Source organism: Microcebus murinus, chromosome 7, assembly GCF_040939455.1.
Source record: "Microcebus murinus isolate Inina chromosome 7, M.murinus_Inina_mat1.0, whole genome shotgun sequence".
In the NCBI taxonomy this organism is placed as follows: Eukaryota; Metazoa; Chordata; class Mammalia; order Primates; family Cheirogaleidae; genus Microcebus; species Microcebus murinus.
In genome coordinates this window covers 82,710,803-82,732,672 of record NC_134110.1, presented here as the reverse complement: position 1 = coordinate 82,732,672, position 21,870 = coordinate 82,710,803, and the positions used below count along the sequence as shown (strand labels likewise).

At 34.4% G+C, this 21,870-nt stretch overlaps 1 protein-coding gene across 2 annotated transcripts in view; it reads left to right on the top strand.

Annotated features, from left to right (window-relative positions):
• Positions 1-21,870, top strand: part of HNF4G (hepatocyte nuclear factor 4 gamma) — a 130,678-nt gene that overhangs the window by 90,186 nt on the left and 18,622 nt on the right. Inside the window, exons 1-2 of one of the 2 annotated variants that reach the window (XM_012751491.3) lie at positions 15,649-16,189; positions 19,690-19,861. In XM_012751491.3, coding sequence (XP_012606945.2) covers positions 16,054-16,189; positions 19,690-19,861 — 308 coding nt within the window. In that variant the 5' untranslated portion in view covers positions 15,649-16,053. Of the gene's footprint in view, positions 1-15,648; positions 16,190-19,689; positions 19,862-21,870 lie in introns of those variants that run through there. The other variant, XM_012751493.3, reaches the window with a different exon arrangement.

The window sequence follows — 21,870 nt, the reverse complement described above, 5'->3', positions numbered from 1 at the left end:
ACCAGAATATATTTATATATTTATTTTATAATAGTAACATTATGGATTAAACAATTCTTTATGATGTTCAAAAGACTGAGGCATATTATCACAGTCCATTCTTACAATTTCCAAACATTAAAACACGTCATTACCATCTCATTTAAAATAAGTTATATATCTTGCCCAAGAACACATGAGTGGTTCTATGACACTGCAGGTCAAGGTCTCTCCATCTAAGCATTATTGACATTTGACTTAGGTCATTTTTTGTTGTGGGTAACTACTCTGTCATTGTAAGATGTTTGCGCCATCCGGGCCTGTACACCCTAGATGCAGTAGCATCCCTGTCCCTCAGTTATCACAGCCCAAAATGTGTCCCCATTACTAGAACCACTGATGTAGCCTGATGATTTCTCTTATACCTAAATTTTGGTAGAGTGATAGATATTTTATATAAATCAATATAAAGCTGGAATTATGGCATATCTACATAATGGAAATGCCTCCACCAGAGATTGATTACTTTAAATAGTTTGACAAGGCCAGGTGCAGTGGCTCATGCCTATAATCCTAGCACTCTGGGAGGCCGAGGTGGGTGGATCGAGGCGGGTGGATTGCTCGAGGTCAGGAGTTCGAAACCAGCCTGAGCAAGAGCGAGACCCCATCTCTACTATAAATAGAAAGAAATTAATTGGCCAACTAATGAATATAGAAAAAATTAGCCGGGCATGGTGGCACATGCCTGTAGTCCCAGCTACTCGGGAGGCTGAGGCAGTAGGATTGCTTGAGCCCAGGAGTTTGAGGTTGCTGTGAGCGAGGCTGACGCCATGGCACTCACTCTAGCCTGGACAACAAAGTGAGACTCTGTCTCAAAAAAATAAAATAAAATAATATATGAGATTCTGTCTCAATAAAATAAAATAAAGTAAATAAATAAAGGTGAGTTGAGGCATACCAGATGGCATTTAGAAAGCACAGCCTGTTTGCAATCAGAAAGACCTTCTTTTGAATCCTAACTCTATGTAAATGATGCAAACAATAGTAACATGCTCAAATACACAGAATGATGACTTTCTTCATCCTAATCCTTCTCTCAGAACTATTCATCCTTCTAAAATCAAGCAATTTGAATACTACGTTTCTATTCATTGTATAGACTCCTAAGTGGCCCTGAGGTCCCATTACTGCAATGGCTTCTTACAGAAAAAATTCTAATCATTTATTTCATTTTCTGCTTTCCCTAGTCATGCACACAAAACAGTCCTAGATACATAATAAACTAATTGTTCCAATATTTCAGACCCTAGTGATGTACAATAAATAAAGAAGACAGGTAGCTATGTGAGTCTTCCTAGTGTATGTTTAATGTAGGGGGAAACTGGTATGTACAATAGTGTTATCTAAGCATTCAGGTGTGACTAATGAATGAACTATGGAACATTTTTTAAGATTAAGAGATACAATGAATTTTTTTTAAAACTTCTCCAAAGCCCATAAAACTAAAGAGAACATTAAATTTATAAAAACACGAAGGCATTACATTAATACTTACTGATTATAACTGACCAGAAACAAATAATTCTGTATATTTGGTCTTCTATACTTTTCATAGAAGTATCAAAAATTGTTACTTCTTTATCAAAGGATATACTTAGTATAATAATGTGTGCAGTACAATGAAAACATTTAATAGAAGACATTTCATGTGGGGCTACCTTAAATTGCTAGAAATAGTGACACTTCCTTAAGATACAATCTCACAGCAGATAAATTTTTTAAGCTATTTATTGAAGTATGATATAGATATAGAAAAGTGCACATGTCATAAGCATATAACTTGATAAAGTTTTATAACTGCAAATGCCTATGTACTCACAAATGTGGGTTTCAGCACAGAGATATGAGTACTTTTTAAAGGCCTATACTGGAGGTATGGTATACATGGTTTGACTTCTTATTAATATATTTATTAAATAAAAAATGTATGATATAAGTATTATATGCATAGTATCCTATTAGGTATATGAATGACTATGCAAAGTTATAACTCTGGAAGGAATGGCTTTGACTTTGGGAAATATATAAAAGGAAACTTTAGCCAATAATTCAAAACATTCTACAATTGTGTACCCAACCTCATTTTGAGATGAGCCAGAGGTCTGACCACAAAAAAAATTAAATGTCTTGAGAAATATTCCATCATTTAATATGACACAATAATAGTTTTGAAAGCCTACCTTGCATATTTATGCCCATATGTTACATGCTTTGGATATTATAGTAGTCATTAATTTTTTTATCAGAATGATGATGTTATAAAGTAAATATATTAAGAACAGTGTAGATCCTGTATATAGTACACAGGATGAAATGGATGGGAGAGAGGATAGAAGTGAATATATTGAAAGGCTATTGCAATACTCTACCCAAGACGTAACTTTGGCTGGGCATGGTGGCTCATGCCTGTAATCCTAGCACTCTGGGAGGCCAAGGCAGGCAGATCACTTAAGGTCAAGAGTTTGAAACCAACCTGAGCAAGAGCGAGACTCTGTCTCTACTAAAAACAGAAAGAAATTAGAGCGAGACTCCGTCTCTACTAAAAACAGAAAGAAATTAATTCGCCAACTAAAAATATATAGAAAAAATTAGCCGGTCATGGTGGCACATGCCTGTAGTCCCAGGTACTCAGGAGGCTGAAGCAGGAGGATTGCTTGAGCCCAGGAGTTTGAGGTTGCTGTGAGCTAGGCTGACGCCATGGCACTCTAGCCTGGGCAACAAAGTGAGACTCTGTCTCAAAAAAAAAAAAGAAGTAACTTCTTCTCGAATTAGGAAAACTATAGGAATGAATAGAGATAAATAAGTAAAAAGTTATTTAGATTAATCAACATGACATGGTTATTGAATTGATAATTGAAGTAGACAGAATTTGCTAAATCTGTTAAGGTTACACATGTATATACAATATGTGGGTTATGAGGGTAATAATTATACTAAGATAAAATTAAGGAAATCAGAAAGAAAACCTTATGCATTTGCAGTGGGTAAATGAGTTCCAGTTTATAAATATACTTGTGTGTGTGTGCATGTATAATAGAACTTGTAATAACATGTTTTATAGTTTGGGCACAGTGACAGTTTTGGGCAGTTGGCTCCCATCCTTCCCATAACCCCCATTCTCAAAGTGTAAAGGAAGATGAGAGGACACATGAGCTCAAAGCAGTTAACCCTGGGAAATAATGAGACGAACAGTTGTCACTGTGTTGTCAGTTCTAACCAATCACACCTTCCAGAATCTTTTCCATTAACATTTCAGCCTTAATGAGCAATTGTTACCCTGTCCAAACCACCTCTGGGACCTGGAAAGAGTTGGATTGTGCCACTTGACAACTCACCTCTAAGCCAGCGAGTTCCACAGGCTCACCTGTGATGTTTTAGAAACCTCATAGTAACAAGATTGAATTTTTTGATCTGCACTTAAATTATTGTGTCCAAGTTTTACTGTAGGTGACAGAAAAGCATTCTAGGGAAAAGAGGATTTATCAACAACTGAGGATATAAAATTATATTTTGCAATGGTGTCATCTCTGTAATAAAAATTTGAAATCATATTTCTAAGTAGTGATGGTAAAATTTAAATGCCTAGGATTCCATAGGAAAAGAGAATATCAACAAACACATCAATGAACATCGGTGAATGTCTATGTTTTATGGAGTGTATGAGGAAGTGGGATAAAAAGGGAGTTGCCACAAAGGTAGAAGATGAATGAGGATAATACTATTTTAAATAGAAGCAGTTATTGTATTTGGTGGGTTGAAGAGAGATTTCAAATGAAGCTGTGAGTCTGAAATTTCAGGGCCATCAGGTGCATGAGGCCCATCTAAGTCTTGGGTCCACAATGTGTTTCTCATAATTCCTTTCTTTTCAAGAGGCCCCTCAAAAACAGTATAAGCATCAGACCTTACAAAAACTAAACAAGCAACTATAAGCAGCTTTTTTCTCTTGGTATTAATTTTTACTCATTTTTATTTTGAAAATAGTAATAATATCATGGAAATTATTCTGGTGTACTCTTAACACAAGTAGAACATATAATTATGTTTTGCCAATAGCATTTTGATACAAATGCCTATTGAATTCATTTAAATTCTGCATATTTATGACTTACTTATACTTTTCCAGAAGTCCGTATGTTTATGACCTAAGTTGCTTTTTTTCTCTTTCTCTCCCTTTATTTCTCCTTTTCTTCTCCTTTCTTCTTCCCCACTCTCTATCTTTCTTCCTTTCTATCATAACCGAAGGGAAAACAGTTGGAAGAATATGATATCTGCTATCAAAATGCATATTTATCATTGAAAAATTAAATTGCCCTAATGAATGTGGGTGTAACTGTTTAGCTGAACACACATTCATTTAATGTCACAACCCAATATCGCAGTGATATTACTGGCTGAGGTTTTTTGTTTACTTTTAATTACAGATTGAGTAACAGAGTTTTAACTTTTAGGGTACTGAAAGTGAAAATTCCTTGTTTGTATCAAAGCAAGTAACTTGTACAATTTTGAAGGTTGGTTCAATAAAAAATGGACAAACCTAACAGGAAATGGATTTAATATATACCAAGTTGTTTTTTTTTTTTTTTTTTTGAGACAGAGTCTTGCTTTGTCGCCCAGGCTAGAGTGAGTGTCCTGGTGTCAGCCTAGCTCACAGCAACCTCCAACTCCTGGGCTCAAGCAATCCTGCTGCTTCAGCCTCCCAATAAGCTGGGACTACAGGCATGTGCCACTATGCCCGGCTAATTTTTTCTATATATATTAGTTAGCCAATTAATTTCTTTCTATTTATAGTAGAGACGGGGGTCTCGCTCTTGCTCAGGCTGGTTCCGAACTCCTGATCTTGAGCAATCCGCCCGCCTCGGCCTCCCAGAGTGCTAGGATTACAGGCGTGAGCCACCGCGCCCGGCCAGTATACCAAGTTTTCTTTACATGTAAAATCCAAGTACTACTCACAAAAATGTATTCACACAGCTTTTTTAAGGTTCCTAACATCTCAACAAATTTCAAAAAATTTTAAATATGTGTATTTAAAAGATTTTTGCAACTCTCATAAAGTTTTCTTTGTCTCAAAATGTAATTAATATGTTACACAGCCCAATGAATACCTTTCTTTTTATTGCATATCTAAAACCTTAGTAATAATGTATATGTATGTAAATAGAGTCAACCTTCATTATTTGCAGATTCTGAATTTGTGAATTTGCCTACTTGCTTGAATTGACTTTTAACCCTAAAATCAATACTTGGGACACTTTTGTAGCCATTCCTGGACATGTGCAGAGTGGTGAAAAGTTTGAGTTTATTCAATGTGTATATGCCCAGCAGAAGTCAAACAAGGCAACACCCTCCTTTCTTGTTTCAGCTTTCATACTATATAAAAGTATCCTTTTCACAATATATTTAATGCCATGTTTTCCTCATTGTTTGGGGTTTTTTAGGTGATTTTGTTGTTCAAAATGGACCCCAAGCATAATGCTATCTAGTGTCCGTCAGAGCAAGAGGGCTACAATGTACTTTACAGAGAAAATATGTGTGTTATATGTGCTTCCTTTAGGGATGAGTTTTGAGATGTGCTTCCTTTAGGGATGCTGTTGGCTGTGAGTTCTATGTTAATTTAACATGTATTAAATAGGTGTCTTTAAACAGAAACACGCACAAAAGGAAGGTTATATATTGATTGGTCTGTGAAAATGTTGTGACCAGAAGCTCACAGGAACATAATCCTTGTTTTTCCTAGGAGCAGAGATTCAGCATTTGCTAATTCAGTGTTCCCAGTGACTGTATAGAAAATAATTACCATGGATAATGAGAATGGACATACACACACATATACACACACAGATAAATATGTGTATCTTTTGTATTTAAGAAGTTAAAATGTGAAATTATAATATACCAGTATTAGTCAATAGTTTCCAAGAATACAAATATAAAAACATATTTTGACCATTAGATGGTAACTGTGTTTTATTATACCATTTATAGTCTGAAACTCAAATAATTTTAATATTTACTTCTGAAACTGGCACACTGTTTAGCTATTTTGGTAGCATGAACATTTGTTTTATAAGCAGACATTAAGCAAATTTTACAACTATTTGTATATAGGATCTTTCAGTTATTGTGATTAGCTCTTATTTATAAAATGTATTTTGAGTGACCTTATATTAGGATTTCTGCTTTTTTTTTTTGTAAATTAGGTAAAATTCAATACTTCCTCTTCTAACTTTATTTTTAAAATGCTTCTTGAGCTCTCTGTTATTTGGTGGGAATTTAGTAGTTCACAGAAATCAACTCTTCTACTTCAACACTTACTTTCTTTGTGAAATCTTGAATAAAGGCTTTAAACCTGATGTCAATACCTTTATCTTTAATCCTATTCATGTGAGAAGGCATAATTGTGCATTTTACAATTTCCTTTTCTAACTTATTCTTTTGTGGGTGTTTATCTGCTCACTCCTAAATTTGGGAAGAAGGATAGTATATGAGTGGCACACATAGTAAGTGAGAAATGTGAGCGGTCTATGGGTATCTTATTTATGTCTTGGTACTACTGGCATGTCATAGTATGGGCCTACCAGGGCTCCCAGACCATTTGTTCAACTGTAAGGTACTTTGTCAGATACAAAATATAAGGTGAGACTTAAGATATAGGAGAAACTATGGTGTGGGAAAGTGTAAGAGTGGTTACATTCAAGTCTAGCTATTTGCATCCTCTAAAACCTCAATGAAACATATTTCTTTTGCTTTTAAAATGGAAGTTACTAATACCTGATCTAACTTTCTCACACCATTACTGTGATTATCAAATGAACAGAAGACACATTTAGCTGTCTGTATTTTCTTCTGGAAAATAGTTTCTTTACTTTCTCTATGTTTACAGAATGGAGTCTTTTGTGGAGTAAGGCCAGTATCATGGGGAAGATGACTCTTTTAATTCTAAGCTCTAATATGTTACATTGATTTGTCTTAAAATAATCCAGCTCAGATGCCATAAAATGAGTTCATGTGGATCTGCGTAGTACAATTCATAAAGAATTTTGTTACCTGTAAGTTTGGATTTGAATGTTGCTCCAGTGAGGCCTGGAGTTTGAGGGGCCTAAACTTCTTCCTTCCTCTACTTTCTTCATGTTTCCCTCAGCTATAGGCAGAAGCAGGAGTGTCAGTAACACTACATGCAGATATATTCTTCTTCTCGTACTTTATTTATGGAAACATGATTCTGTTAAAAACGTAAGGCTGAGAGATAGGGGGTGAAGGTCAGGTACCATTTTCACTGTAATGGAGATGGGGTTTGCTTATTTGTCCTATTGGCTTACTTTAGGAAATAGAGAATAATCATGTAAACAAAATTAATTACATAACTACAAATTGGACTATAAAGACAAAAAAAAAAGGGTGCCATGAGAGAGAACTAAAAGGGAGATCCATTTCAAATTAGATGTGAATTTCTATTCATTAATTTTTACTAGAATCTGTTTAGGCATACTTAGGATTTCCATTGTTTTTTTCTTTTTCTTTTTTTTTTAAGACAGAGTCTCACTCTGTTGCCCAGGCTAGAGTGCCATGGCATCAGCCTAGCTCACAGCAACCTCAAATTCCTAAGCTCAAGCAATCCTCTGTCTCAGCCTCCTGAGTAGCTGAGACTACAGACCTGCGCCACCATGCCCAGCTAATTTTTTCTATATATTTTTAGTTGTCTAAATTAATTTCTTTCTAATTTTAGTAGAGATGGGGGTCTTGCTCTTGCTCAGGCTGGTCTTGAACTCCTGACCTCAAGCAATCTGCCCATCTCGGTCTCCCAGAGTGCTAGGAAGGATTACAGACGTGAGCCACCGTGCCCGGCCTCCATTGCGTTTTAATGTTTCTGAGTTTGGACCACCTTTCTCTTCACAATATTTATCTTCTTTTTCTATTTTTTTTAAATATAGAGTTTTCAAATATTTAATTTTGTTGCCCTCCCCTTCCAACTTTAAGGTACCCACCACCTACCTTTCTCAAGAGGGACAGTGCTGAGATAAGCTGGGAGTAAGGCCAGGAGGGTGTGAACAAGGCAGAACAGCCTGAGTGGGTAGGGGCCATTGTTCCCCTTTTCAAGTATGGATGTGAACCTGGACACTTGTGCAAGAGGGCCCTAGAGCAAGAACCAGAGTCCGTTTGAGATATCTAGGCCAACCCCATTGCCCTCAAGGAAAGGCTGTGCCAGCCTAAATGTGTTATCGTTAGAAGAGCTTCTGGTGTTCTAGGCCTGTGTGGAAAATAGGAGAGATTTTATAGTAAGCTGAGTTCCCCTATCCCAGGTCCTCAGAACACTGGACTTTGTAGCTGAAGGCGCTGCAAGCAGAGAGTCTCTGTCACCATGCAATGGAACTGTCAACCTTGTACCTGATCTGTCACCTACAGAGCTACTGTGCCTTCCATTTCTGTGTGACTCTTGTATTTGCCGTACTCAAGTAGGCTGATATGGCACCTGAGGTGAATAGAGCTATGAGTAATCAAAACAAAACAAAAAAACAATGCACCTAAAGAAACCCAGCAGCCAGAGAAAGGAAAGATAACGTAGAACAATGTAGAACAGGTGACTTGCATTTAGGCAGAAATTCTGCAAGCTGATTGGTGATAATTAGAACAAAAATAATGAATATTTAAGGCAACTTTAGATTTAAATCATTTTCTCCCATCCAGGTACTAACCATGCCCAACCCTGCTCAGCTCCCAAGATCAGGCAAGATTGGGCACATTCTGGGTGGTATGACCATAGGCGGTCTAAGACTAAAATGTATGATTTTGAGTTTTAGAGATTTAGAAGAATTCAGTGAAAATATGGTCCCTATGGAGATCTAAATTAGTGGTCCAGAATAAATATCTGAACAAGAGCCAGACTGCAAAGAGATGTTAATCATAAAGGAAAACATACAAGACCTGGAGGATGGATAACATGAGCTTTTATGTACATTTTTATGATGATTACTTGATTGTAAGATCTATGAGGGCAAGGATTTTCTCTATTTGTTCATGTAGAAAAATAACCCAGTGACTAGCAAAGTGCTTGACACATAAAATGCACTTAGATACTCAATATAAATGCTATCTTCTGTTACAGTTTATTATTTGCATATGTATCTTATTTACATTTTCAGTAAGTATTTGTGGAGTGTTTGCAGCCATTGTTGTAGGTACTAGAAACATAATAATAAATAGAAAATAGAAGGTCTTTGCCTTCACAGAACTTACATCTTAAAGCACTGGTTCCTAGACTTTCCTGGACATTGGAATCACCTAAATATTTTTTGAAAACAATGACACCTGGCTCCTACCTCTAGACTTTCTTATTTAATTGGTATCTGATGCATATTGGACCTCGGGAACCTTTAAAATTCCCCAGATGATTCTAACATGGAGCAGAATTTGTGAATCACTGGTTGAATATGTAAGTTAGGCAATAAGCAATTTCAAATTAATTGCCTGAGAATGATGCTGGCTTGTGTTACAAAAGCTACAGCTTTACCCATGATATTTGCTTCATCTTAGAATCATGTGTTTACTATTAATATTATTTTAATCATGTCCTATATTTCATTACAATATTGGCAAAAGCCCAATCAATACTATTTTTGAAAAATTGTTTATCAAAAAGGTGAAATATTTATCATTTCAGTTGTGCCCACTATATACCTTTATTAAATGAAGATGCAAATATTGCTTATTTTTATCCAAATCAAGCATCACATTAAAATGTTATCCTCCCTATGTGCCTAAAAAACCTTTAAGGAGGAATGTTAAGTAATTCTTGACTGAATGACTGTCTATATAATCTATTATTACATTTTTAGATGGAGAAACTGCAACTGTTACTTAGGTTTTTATTTATTTGGCTTCCAGATGCTAAAGTTTATGTTCATTATAGTGTATTTGTTTAAATGTTCAAGTCTAAATTGCACTCAGCATAGCAAAACTGCTGCTATTTTTCTTAAACATTATGCCTTTTAGAAGATATTTGAAATAGGTACTGGCCCAAACTAATAACTTCCTTCCCTTCATTTTGCATAATGCAGCAACTTTGGTATCAAAATGCCACCACAATCTTAAATATTCTGACTAGTTTTGCTGAGTTTGCACTAGCAGCAATGATAATACCCATTGTAAAAAGGAAATGCAGAAATAGTGACTGTCAAATCCTAATATGCTCCTTATATCCACACTTTTTTATTTTTCTTACCAGTATAATCTATATTCCAGTTAATAATTTAGTACAAATCAGCTCCTTATCTTTTGAAAAGGAGAGTCTGTTTTGAATCACAAGGCAACTGACCTTGAAGGTAGGTTTAATATATGCAGATTTCGTATATTACCTCTAAGCTTTTAACTCGGAGTATTTTCTTGGTTACGTTTAGCTCTCAGCTGCGCAGTCCTCGTTTTGTCTACTTTAACAGTTACTGATTTAATTATGATGCAGTTTTTACTTTTCTTTAGTTTGAGATTTTACATTTATTTGTATAACTGGTTTTAAATAGTAATCTAATGTGTTAATGAGCAAATAAAATGAATATGAAGAGTTAAAGTAAATCATAAATAGAAGAAAGAATAGAACCATCTTTCTAAATTAATTCAGATATTTCACAAGGTGCTCGTGTATCTCCGTTCACTTTATTTAAATTTTATTATCAGATGACATTTTCTGCTGGTATGTAATAAGGATTTAAAATTGTTTCCTTGGATAAGTTTTATGAATTGAAAAAATATGAATTAAGAAATGAACTATGGAATAACTAATTCTTTAAGGGGGAGTTATAAAACTATGTAAGTAAAACCATAGAAGTTCAGTTTAAATTTAAATTTTCAAAAATTGTAGGACAGAAGTATGTTCAGAAATAGTATTAAAAATAGAAATATTTTAATATTGGGATTGACTTTGGTTTAAATGCCATAATGAGTTAATGTGATTCTGGTGGCAATTCCATAGATCCAGACTGAAGAACAAGGAAAAAAAGATAAAAAACTTATTTTTGTTTGTATAAAATTATATTAATCTGGACTTTAAGAAGAGATTTATGAAACTCTTTGAAAATAGAATCCATCATTTCAGGCAATTTCAGCCTTCTTTATGTCAGTGATAGTGACTTATTTTGAAGAATAAAATGTCTCTCTTTGTAATTTTTTAAATTACTTTTTTTCTCATCAAAATTAGGAATAAAAAAGGACAAGATTTCTATTTCAGAAGAGGAATGATGGCTAGGTTAGGGCAAGGAAATGCAATGTTTTTGGGTTTTTTTTAAATTGAGTTTTTTTTGAGAAATGAAAGGTGGCTTTGCTTTGAATTTATAAACCATTTTGTTAGGTAGAGTTCTCCACTTAATGGTTTCTTATTTATACTGAAAAATACACTAGGTTGATTTGGCTTGTTATTCTCCTTCATTTAGCTTTTAATGATCATGTTTGTACAATCTTCATACTTGAAAAATGGAATATGAAAACAATAAAAACTACAGATATGCTTTTGGAAATACTACACAATACTTTTGATAATGAAAAATAATCTCAAAGGAATAAGTTTAGAGGACAAATTTATTAACTATGCTTTAAAATAAGATGTTTTTACATTGGTATTAGCATCCAAATTATTTTCATGAAAATTCTTTTATGAAAATAACCTTGATTTTTATTAGCCTGTTTTCTATTTTAAATCACGCTATGAAGGAATGATTAAATCAAATATATAGTATAGCACAATTTAACAAGCTTAATAGTCTTACAGATAAGATAGAAATGTTTCTCCTATTACCTTGAATAATCGATAATGAATTGAGTTGTTGTCTTCCTTAAACACTATGCTGTTTTCTTGTTATGTTGCTCTAAAGAAATTTAAATATCATATTTCACATTCTAGTTTAGAGAACCATTGTTCTGAGAGAAACATTTTTCAAGATCATTAGCTGCACTTTAAAATTTTACCTTTTATCTACAAATAATGTTGTCATTCTCCCTGGAATATTTGATCTGACTAAGGCTAAGATGATACATCTTAGCCTACAAAACAGGAGATTACACTAAATAACAGTAATATTTTGTTCAGCTTAGAGAACAGATACTGACAAGTGATGTCTGTTAAGAGATTTTTAGCAGATCGTAGTTTATCTCATATATTTATGTTTTTGGAGAAACATTATTTTATATATTTTACTTTAGAAAATGTGTGCTACTTATTATAAATTACTGTTTTAAGTATTAGCATGTATTTTTGATGTTTTTCCCAATTTAACCTTTAGAAGTAAACGTAAAATTATTCATAAATTTATGCTGAATGTAGGGGTTAGTAACATATATCCCATTTATTTAAGGATAATTGTTTCTATATCGCCTGAGCATAAAATTAATATAGTGATTCTTTTTACTACTTAAACTCTTACGCTAATGTAGCTTTAATGAGTTTATCCATAGGAAGTACTTGAAGCTATAATGAAAGGCTGCTTGGCTGATATCCATATGTCCCCTTCCTGAAAATACCTGAATTTTAATTCAGAAGTATATAAGCAAACACTATAACTGTTTCATGTATCCAAGGTTTATGCAATTTAATTTTATAATTTTATTTTGTTCGACTGTGCCATAAACATATTTCCTGAATTATAAAAACTGCGCAATCACTATTGAATGGAAAACACAAGGAATACTAAAGACTTGCTACTTGCTTTGATTATGATGCATAACTAAAAATCCAGAATAAACGGTAACTCAAATTTTTCAATGTGCCATGTTTTCTTCTTTTTTTTTTCCTCTCTTTCTTTTCTGCGTCTTTCTTGCTCTTCATTTTCTTCTTCTATTGCAACAAATTAAAATATTCCTAATATAACCAAATTGGTTTCAGAAGTAGAGAGGATGGATTGGCCATAAAGAAGAATATAAGTTAATTTATAGATATAAGTTATCACAAGTTAAAATCAACATAAGAGAAACTCTAATCTCTATTTAGCCAACCCCTAGGATTAACTCAGGTTCTGTTTCCTTTGTGGATCATACTAATTTGTTTCCAGGGTAGTCACATCTCACCAACTTTATATACCTATCAGAAGTCACTTGGATTTGTTATCTAGCATGTTATTGCCATTTGTTCTTGTTATTTCATTTCACAATTTAGTTAAATATTCTGCCATCTAATGCAACATAAGTGTTAAAAAGAGTTTTATTTTTTTCTCTCCTATAAAAACCAAGGGAAATACATTAGAAGTGAATAAATGCAAGTCAACTAAAATATAAAAAATATTTTGAAAAATTATAAAATTCTAGAATGTTTCTGCATTCAGATTGCTTTATAGGTAGCTTTGATTTTTTTTTCTCCATTAAAAAAAATACTAGAAATCAAAGCCAATGAATGAGGTTTATGCAAAAAACTATCTACTAAACTATCTTACTAAACTATCCCAATCTGCTGAGTTCTTGCTCAAAGAAAAGGTCTTGGTTTTACAACAAAGCAATAGTATTTATATCTACTTAAGTCAAATAAGCTATTGGGTAAACATATACCATTTTTATGATTCGTGTTTTAATTATTTTATTTGCTTACTCAGTTCAGTCAATTACAAGTCCTGGAATTTAAGAACAAAGGGTTTCCACTGTACTTTGTAATCTCTTTGCAAAAAAAAAAAAGCTACAGAATCCTTGCTTTGCCAGTCTAGGGATGACTGAATCCTGTGGGTGTTTCCACATCTGAATATCGTCAGGAAGACTAACTGCCCACTTGAGGAGACATGCCTGGTATTTGAATCTACCATATCTTCTGGAATTCTCAGGTTCTTTTTCTATAAAATGAACAAAATAATTCACAATAACATGGACAGGAAACAGGTTTCATCTTGAAAGCCAGCTCTGATTAATTGCTAATGGCAACTTGAAGATCTGTGCTGAGATGAATCTGTGGCCCCTTTCACCTTAGAGCAAAATGCCCTGATCTGATAGTGATGTCAGCCAAGGAACAAAGTGGGCTAGAGCAGTAAAACCATGACAGCATTGTTCTCCTGCACTATATCCACGTTTCTTTTAGTGTTTTGCAGACCTATAAATGAACAGTTCCCTGTCTTTTTCTTTTCTGTTTTTCCTTCTGTTGGGATACTCTCATCGTTGACATCCCTTAGCATTGGTTAGTTACTACGTAGATGAGAAAGACAGTGGGCTATGCACACAATTCACCCCTTTGTTTCCCACAGAAAACACATCTTTGTTGCCTCAGTTCAAATGAGAATGACTTCATGCAAATGAAAACCACAGAATTTACTTGCTGTCTACTTCTCCAAAACTGAATGACTTTGTTAGCCTTTATTAAAGAAAATCAGTCAAAAAAAGAAAATATATCCCAAAATATTATCCTCACAATTAAGAGTCTGCAGAATATGAGGGCAAGAGGACTAGTCCAATGATCACTGTTTGATTTAGGAAATCTGGCTGCCAAAATGACTCTGCTATTTTCTTTATAGTTTGTCACATATTAAAGTATTTTAAGAGGTCTGCTTTCCTAGGTGAAAAATACAATAAATTTTAAGAGTATTCACAAGTTTTATGTTATTAAAAAATTGATTAAGAAATATTGTTTTGCTGTTATCATTAACAAATGTGGAAAATGAAGTTCTGAATTTTTAATGTAAGTGGGGCTAGAATTTTCTTGGAAGACAAAATCAATTAACATAGTCTCAGAAGTAAAATATACCCATTGAATACTAATCAATCTAAATAGCATCTAATGTCATCTAAATATTCCCAAACTCTAAATGTTTATCGTCACATATATTAATACATATAAAAGATATACCGTGCTCTATAGATAAAGGTTGATGATCCTAGGGTGTTTAGGTCCACACTTATTAGGGATAATTTTATCTCAATTTAATGCTTAGAATATAATAGGCATCAGCAGTCAAAATCAATGAAACTTTTATTCATATAATTATTATTAATTAAATGCCTATGATATGCTAGCAACTCTACCAGTTCTGCCCTTGAGAAGTTCACAAACATGGAAGGAACAAAGACCCATAAATTGATAGTTGAAAAGAATATGTCACAGGCCATATTAGGGTAATACCCAGGGTGCTACTAGAATATATCATAAATCCCCACGTTTCAAATTATAACTTTTTTTTTTTTTTTTTTTTTTTGAGACAGAGTCTCGCTTTGTTGTCCAGGCTAGAGTGAGTGCCGTGGCGTCAGCCTAGCTCACAGCAACCTCAAACTCCTGGGCTCGAGTGATCCTTCTGCCTCAGCCTCCCGAGTAGCTGGGACTACAGGCATGCGCCACCATGCCCGGCTAATTTTTTTTATATATATATCAGTTGGCCAATTAATTTCTTTCTATTTATAGTAGAGACGGGGTCTCGCTCTTGCTCAGGCTGGTTTTGAACTCCTGACCTTGAGCAATCCGCCCGCCTCGGCCTCCCAAGAGCTAGGATTACAGGCGTGAGCCACAGCGCCCGGCCTATAACTTTATTTTATTCCAAAATAAACAAAGGTAGCTTTATTGTATATAGAAAACTTGAAATTATTAAGTTTTTATGTTACTTAACACTTAAGTGTTCAGTGTTAATTTATAGCCTTGACTTATCGAATTTATCATGGTAAACTGACTCCTATTTTTCAGAATATCTGCTATGTGACTTCAGCCCCTTAAATGGGATACCTGACATTATAATTATAGTGTCAAACCTGAGAGATTCTCTGTTCTAGCTTTTATCCTTCTCCTAATGACATCACTTATTGTCTACTGGAAAATCAATTTAGGAAATCATTTTAGTCCACTAAGCACTTCAGATAAGGTGATTCCACGAAGCATTCCAAGATTATCACAAGGAATTGCTTTCGTATGTCATAAAAGAAGAAGAAATAAGCAGAATATGGCCTGCTGAGGAAGGTTACAGTTTTACAGCCCCTCCCACTGCAGCACTTAAGTCACTCGGTTACAGTTAACTTTGGATTGTCACAGATTGAAAGCAAAACAGTCGTCACACACTCTGGGCTTGTGGTGTGACTTGTATGTGCGTTTCTAAATCAATGATGAGGGTATCGGAACCAGTACTGGATATGGACATGGCAAATTACAGTGAAGTTTTGGACCCAACTTATACGACTTTGGAGTTTGAAACCATGCAGATTCTGTATAATTCAAATGGTGAGTTCTCATCTGCTTATAGATGTAGAGAAAATTAAGTATAATGGGAGAAGTAAAACTGAGCTTCCCAAGGTGGTGGCTCATAGTTTTATTGCTAAAGAATTCAGGGCTTGCTTTCTAAGGCCACAAATCTGAGCTTTCGTGCTTCATCATAAAATTTAAATTAACAGTGCTATGGATATTTTATGTCAGCGATAGAAAAAGCTTAGTTTTGTGTTATAAAGTAACCTCAGAATTCTGTCATGGGCCAGGTAGGAAAGTAAAAAGAGTAGTTTCAGCAGTCATTTTATTTGCTGTAAATCATAGTAATAAGTAATATTGGCAGATTGGCTGTGAAAGTATATTTCCTATGCAAGATTTAAAATGACTTACGGAACAAAGTTTCCATAGAACACTAGGGAGTTTTCCTGATTGCCTACTCCTTTCATTAGTCCAGTTTGCAATTGCTGCTGCTGAAAAACTGACATTTAAAACTACTATCGAGTTTTTGCATTGAGCACAAATATGAAAGGAAATAAGGTTTATATTATAACCTCACTTGGCAGGCTAATGTTTAGCCTCACAACGTTCTTGGTATTTATCTACTGTAACATTTTAACTTTAAATAAGACATGAGTTGTTGAGGTTTTGTATTTTTATGTAATACAGTTTACTATTGACTTTGAATTTAGATTGTTTTTTCCAAGTAAAAATCTTGCCCCAAATATGTTATAATTGTTAGAACTTCTAACATCTAGCAATTATATATGCTTTGGAAAATGTGTGTGTGTGTGTGTGTGTGTGTGTATTTAGTTGAGAATTGAGAATATGTCTTATACTGAGGACATCTTTGTATTCTACTGTACTGTATAGTTTGTATGACTGATGTTCTGGTTATATTTCCAATAAACAATAGCTTATTAGTGAGGAGATTTTGAAAATTGCTAAAAGATGAATTCTGAAATTTTAGCAGAGTTAAAATGAACCTACAGTGCAATAGGAAATCACTATGTTGACTTCTTCTGCTTAGTTTGACTAGAGATATTTAATATTTATCTCATTGTAATCATGACTTTAAAAAGAAAGACTCACGATTAATAAATGGTAGGGGCAGATTTACCATAAATACTTATCATAAGTATTTACCAAAATATACTAAAACAACTCTTTGGTATGACTATTTCCAAATTGTTGTTTAACTTGTTTGATTGTAATAGTGCTGTCAATTATTATGTAAGTATGGCATTTAACTTGAAGCAGCAGTTGAATTTTTCATATTTCCATCTAATTTCCCAGAAAACAATCAATTCCCAACAGCGCTAATGTCCATATTGCTACTATCTATTTTGTTAATGTTACCCAAACAAAAATTTTAGCATTTAAATTCTATAATGTCACATGACTAACCTTACACATTATCTCATTAAACTTTTATTCCAAATTTATGAAATTATATATAACAATATGTCTACTCAGAAGTGTTAGTAAATAGAATGTAAGTAACATTACATAATGTATTCAGGACATGACAACCTTTAATTTTCTCCTTTTGTTCTATTAGAGATATGATAATGAGTTATTATTATATTTGTATCATTGTGCAACTTTATGGTAATTGAATTTTTAATATATTGCATATTCAGTATCTTTTGAGAACATGCAAATTTTAAGGTGTAATCAACAGTATTAACTCATTTAAGAAATATTTATTTATGGCCAGCGCAGTGGCTCACGCCTGTAATCCTAGCACTCTGGGAGGCCTAGGCGGGCAGATGGATCACGGTCAGGAGTTCGAAACCAGCCTGAGCAAGAGAGACCCCGTCTCTACTCAAAATAGAAAGAAACTAATTGGACAACTAAAATTATATAGAAAAAATTAGCTGGGCATGGTGGCCGTGCCTGTTGTCCCAGCTACTTGGGAGGCTGAGGCAGGAGGATCGCTTGAGCCCAGGAGTTTGAGGTTGCTGTGAGCTAGGCTGATGCCACGGCACTCTAGCTTGGGCAACAAAGTGAGACTCTGTCTCAAAAAAAAAAGAAAGAAAGAGAGAAAGAGAGAAAGAGAGAAAGAAAGAAAGAAAGAAAGAAAGAAAGAAAGAAAGAAAGAAAGAAAGAAAGAAAGAAAGAAAGAAAGAAAGAGAAAGAAAGAAAGAAAGAAATATTTATTTAGTTTAAATATCTAGTTTTTTTTAAATGACCCTTCATTCATAGCTATCCATTAGTTGCTCACTATATGCTGGACAAAATTCTAAGACCTGGAAAACAGAGGGAGTAAATAAAACAGATAAATTCTCTGACATCATGAAGTTTATTTCCTATGTGTAAAGATAGATAATAAATGAGCAAATCAATAATAATATAACTTTAGGCAATGAAGTTATTAAAATAAGTAGGGCTCTAGGTTCTATTTGAGGGACAGATGACAGGTGACTCTTTTAGATGTGTGTTCTGAGATAGTTTCAGACAAAATTTCACATTTGAATGGAAACCTGATAGCTAGCTCAAAGAAAAATTTGTAGAAGAACCTTCTTTCAGGCAGAAGGAGCAGCCAGCGTACAAGTGCTGGGACGTAAACAGGCTTCAATGGAGAAAAAAGACAGTATTGCTGGAGAGTCGTGAACTGGTTGAGAAGTGGTTCAGGGATCAGAGAGGCAGAGGAGTGGGGAGTGCTTCACCACGCAGGGGTATACAGGCCGCAGTAAGGTGTGTAGACTTTATTCTGTATCTAGTGACAAGTCGTGGCAGGGTTGGATGCAAAAGGGTGACATCATGTGAATTTCTTATACCAAGATCACATTGGTAACTTCGAGGTAATAAATAAACAATAGGGGAGCAAAGGTAGAAGTAGAGAAATTAGAGAAAAGGCTATTGCAGTAATTCAGGGGGAAAATTATGGTCAACTGAATAAGGGCGTTCGTGGGGTAAGGGTTAAAAGTTGTGTTTTAAATATGTATTTTAAATGTGCACTCACTCATGGATTGGAAATGAAGGATGAAAGTAAGAATACAAAGAAAGCTTCCAGGTTATTGGCCTTGGGCACTGGATGAGACCATTGACTGATTATAGGGGAGGCTGAAGGAAGAACAAGTACTAGGGAAAAAAAATCAAAGAGTTCTGTTTATGATACATGATTCTGCAACTCTTAGATTTCAAAGTGAAATTCTTCAATAGGTACTTGGGCATTTCAGACTGATTCCCATGGGAGACGTCAAGGGTAGAGGTAAAATTCTGGGGTTTATCATCACACAGATGATATTTAATGTCATGGGCACTGGATAAACTTTCCTTGGGAAAGAGTATAGTTGGGGGCCTGAGCCTGATGATGTGTTAAAGTTAAATACTCGTAAATATGAAAAGGGGAACTTGGAGTGAAAGCAGCCAGTGGCTAAAAGGAAAGCAATGGTGTGGGGTCTCCAAGAAGTCCTGGAATGGGCTGTTTCGAGCCTGTAAATAATGAGTAGGACAATTTAATCAGGAAACACTCAGCACTAACTCCAACTCTACTCTTCCTTTCTCTTCAACAGAGAGTTCTGCCCCAGAGACGACAAGTATGAATACCACCGACAATGGGGTCAACTGTCTATGTGCTATATGTGGAGACAGAGCAACAGGAAAACACTACGGGGCCTCAAGCTGTGATGGGTGCAAGGGCTTCTTCAGACGCAGCATTCGCAAGAGCCATGTTTATTCCTGCAGGTACTTGAAAGGCTCCTTTGTGGAAAGTTATCTTTAGAGGTGTTTCAAAATGGCATGCAAGGAGTAAGGAAAGAACATGAATTTCAGAGACTTTTTATATCCGTAACTCAATGAACAGAATCTCCTAGCTGCAGTACAAGCGAGGATGTGTGGGTGTGTATATATATATATATATATATATATATATATATATATATATATATATATTCATATATATATATGCAGGTCGTATTCACATAAGTGGCTCTTTTTTATTTTATTTTATTTTATTTTAAATTTTTTTAATTTTTAATATTTTTTGAGACAGAGTCTCGCTTTGTTGCCCAAAGAGTGAGTGCTGTGGTGTCAGTGTAGCTCACAGCAACCTCAAACTCCTGGGTTCAAGCGATCCTTCTGCCTCAGCCTCCCAAGTAGCTGGGACTACAGGCATGTGCCACCATGCCTGGCTAATTTTATATATATATATATAATATATATTAGTTATATATATTATATATTATATATTATATATTATATATAATATATATATATTAGTTGACCAATTAATTTCTTTCTATTTATAGTAGAGATAGGGTCTCGCTTTTTGTTCAGGCTGGTTTCGAACTCCTGACTTCGAGCAATCCACCCACCTCGCCTTCCCAGAGTGCTAGGATTACAGGCGTGAACCACCGAGCCCGAGCCCGGCCTGGTGGCTCTTTTTTATGAAACATTTGAGACATATAAAAGGTATATAAAAAAATCCACCTACCTACCACCCACCTTAGATCAATATAGTTGAAGCTGCAGTGGACACCTCCCCTGTCATTTTCTCTTTCTCCCTGGCCTCCTAGAGGTAACTACCATCAGGAATTTGATGTTGATGTTTTCCTTGTGTTTCTTTATTGTTTTACCACATGTTCATATACTTCTAAACATTTTAAAATCTGAATTGAAATGGCTTTTCCATATATGTATTTTTCTACATGTTGATTTTTTTTTAGCACCATTATGTCCTGAGTCTTTTAAAACAAAATTATAAAACTACAGATGATTTCGGCAGATTGTGGTTGTCAATGAGTGAAATTCGATTTTCAGTCCTAAAATTAAAAATGTATGTCTCATGCCATATTTTTTGCCATTGAATTTAAATGTTTTGTCTAAAGTTTATTTAGCTATTTTATGTGTCACACATTTTCAGTAGGTGTTTTTTTTTTAAGTTAATATCTAGTCAACATCATAGCACAATTTAAGTATAAATAGTGAACCTCAATTGATCGGTATGACAGTTCTTGAATGAAGATTATATCTAACTGGAATATGGGCTATTCACAAAAATTGCTGGGTTTACCAGAAAAAAATCTGTGTTTTGTCTATCAACAAAAAGCTTGTGTAAGATTATGTTTTAAGAACAAGTTGGACATTTGAGAAGTTAACTCTCTCAAAACATTGTCATTTTATTTCTCAGGGTGTAATAAAAGTTAATATATAACTCCCCAAATATCTACCTAGTAATCTCTGGCAATTTTTCCAGGATAGTTTGAAGTAGGTTAAAAGAAATGTAAATCACCCACTTTAAAACTTCTTAGTAAACAAAAAAGGGTTTATAGATGAGTTTTGCTTTCATAGACATCAAAACTCTAGAGGTAAAAAACAGATCAATTTTCTTCATCACAAGTATTTTCTTTGTGATAACATTAAATATTGAGTGCTCCTAAAAAGTAGCAACTAAAATGAATACAAAATAACATGCAAACAGAGCTTTCTAGAGTTAAAAAATGACGATTCAAATAACTAAATGCAATAATTTGTAAGAATCAGAGAATACCTGCTATCAGCATCCCTATGCAGGAAGCGTTGAAAAGTAGCACTCCCTCCCACAGCAGCTTTTAGAAGTTCAAAAAATGTTCTAGCAACATGTGTACAGTTTACCTCCTTGTACCATCATGAAAGCTCCTGCCAACCTAGCTTTTATAGATACATATTTTGATATTAAGCAAATGATATGATTTTCCATTTGGAAAATAGATATT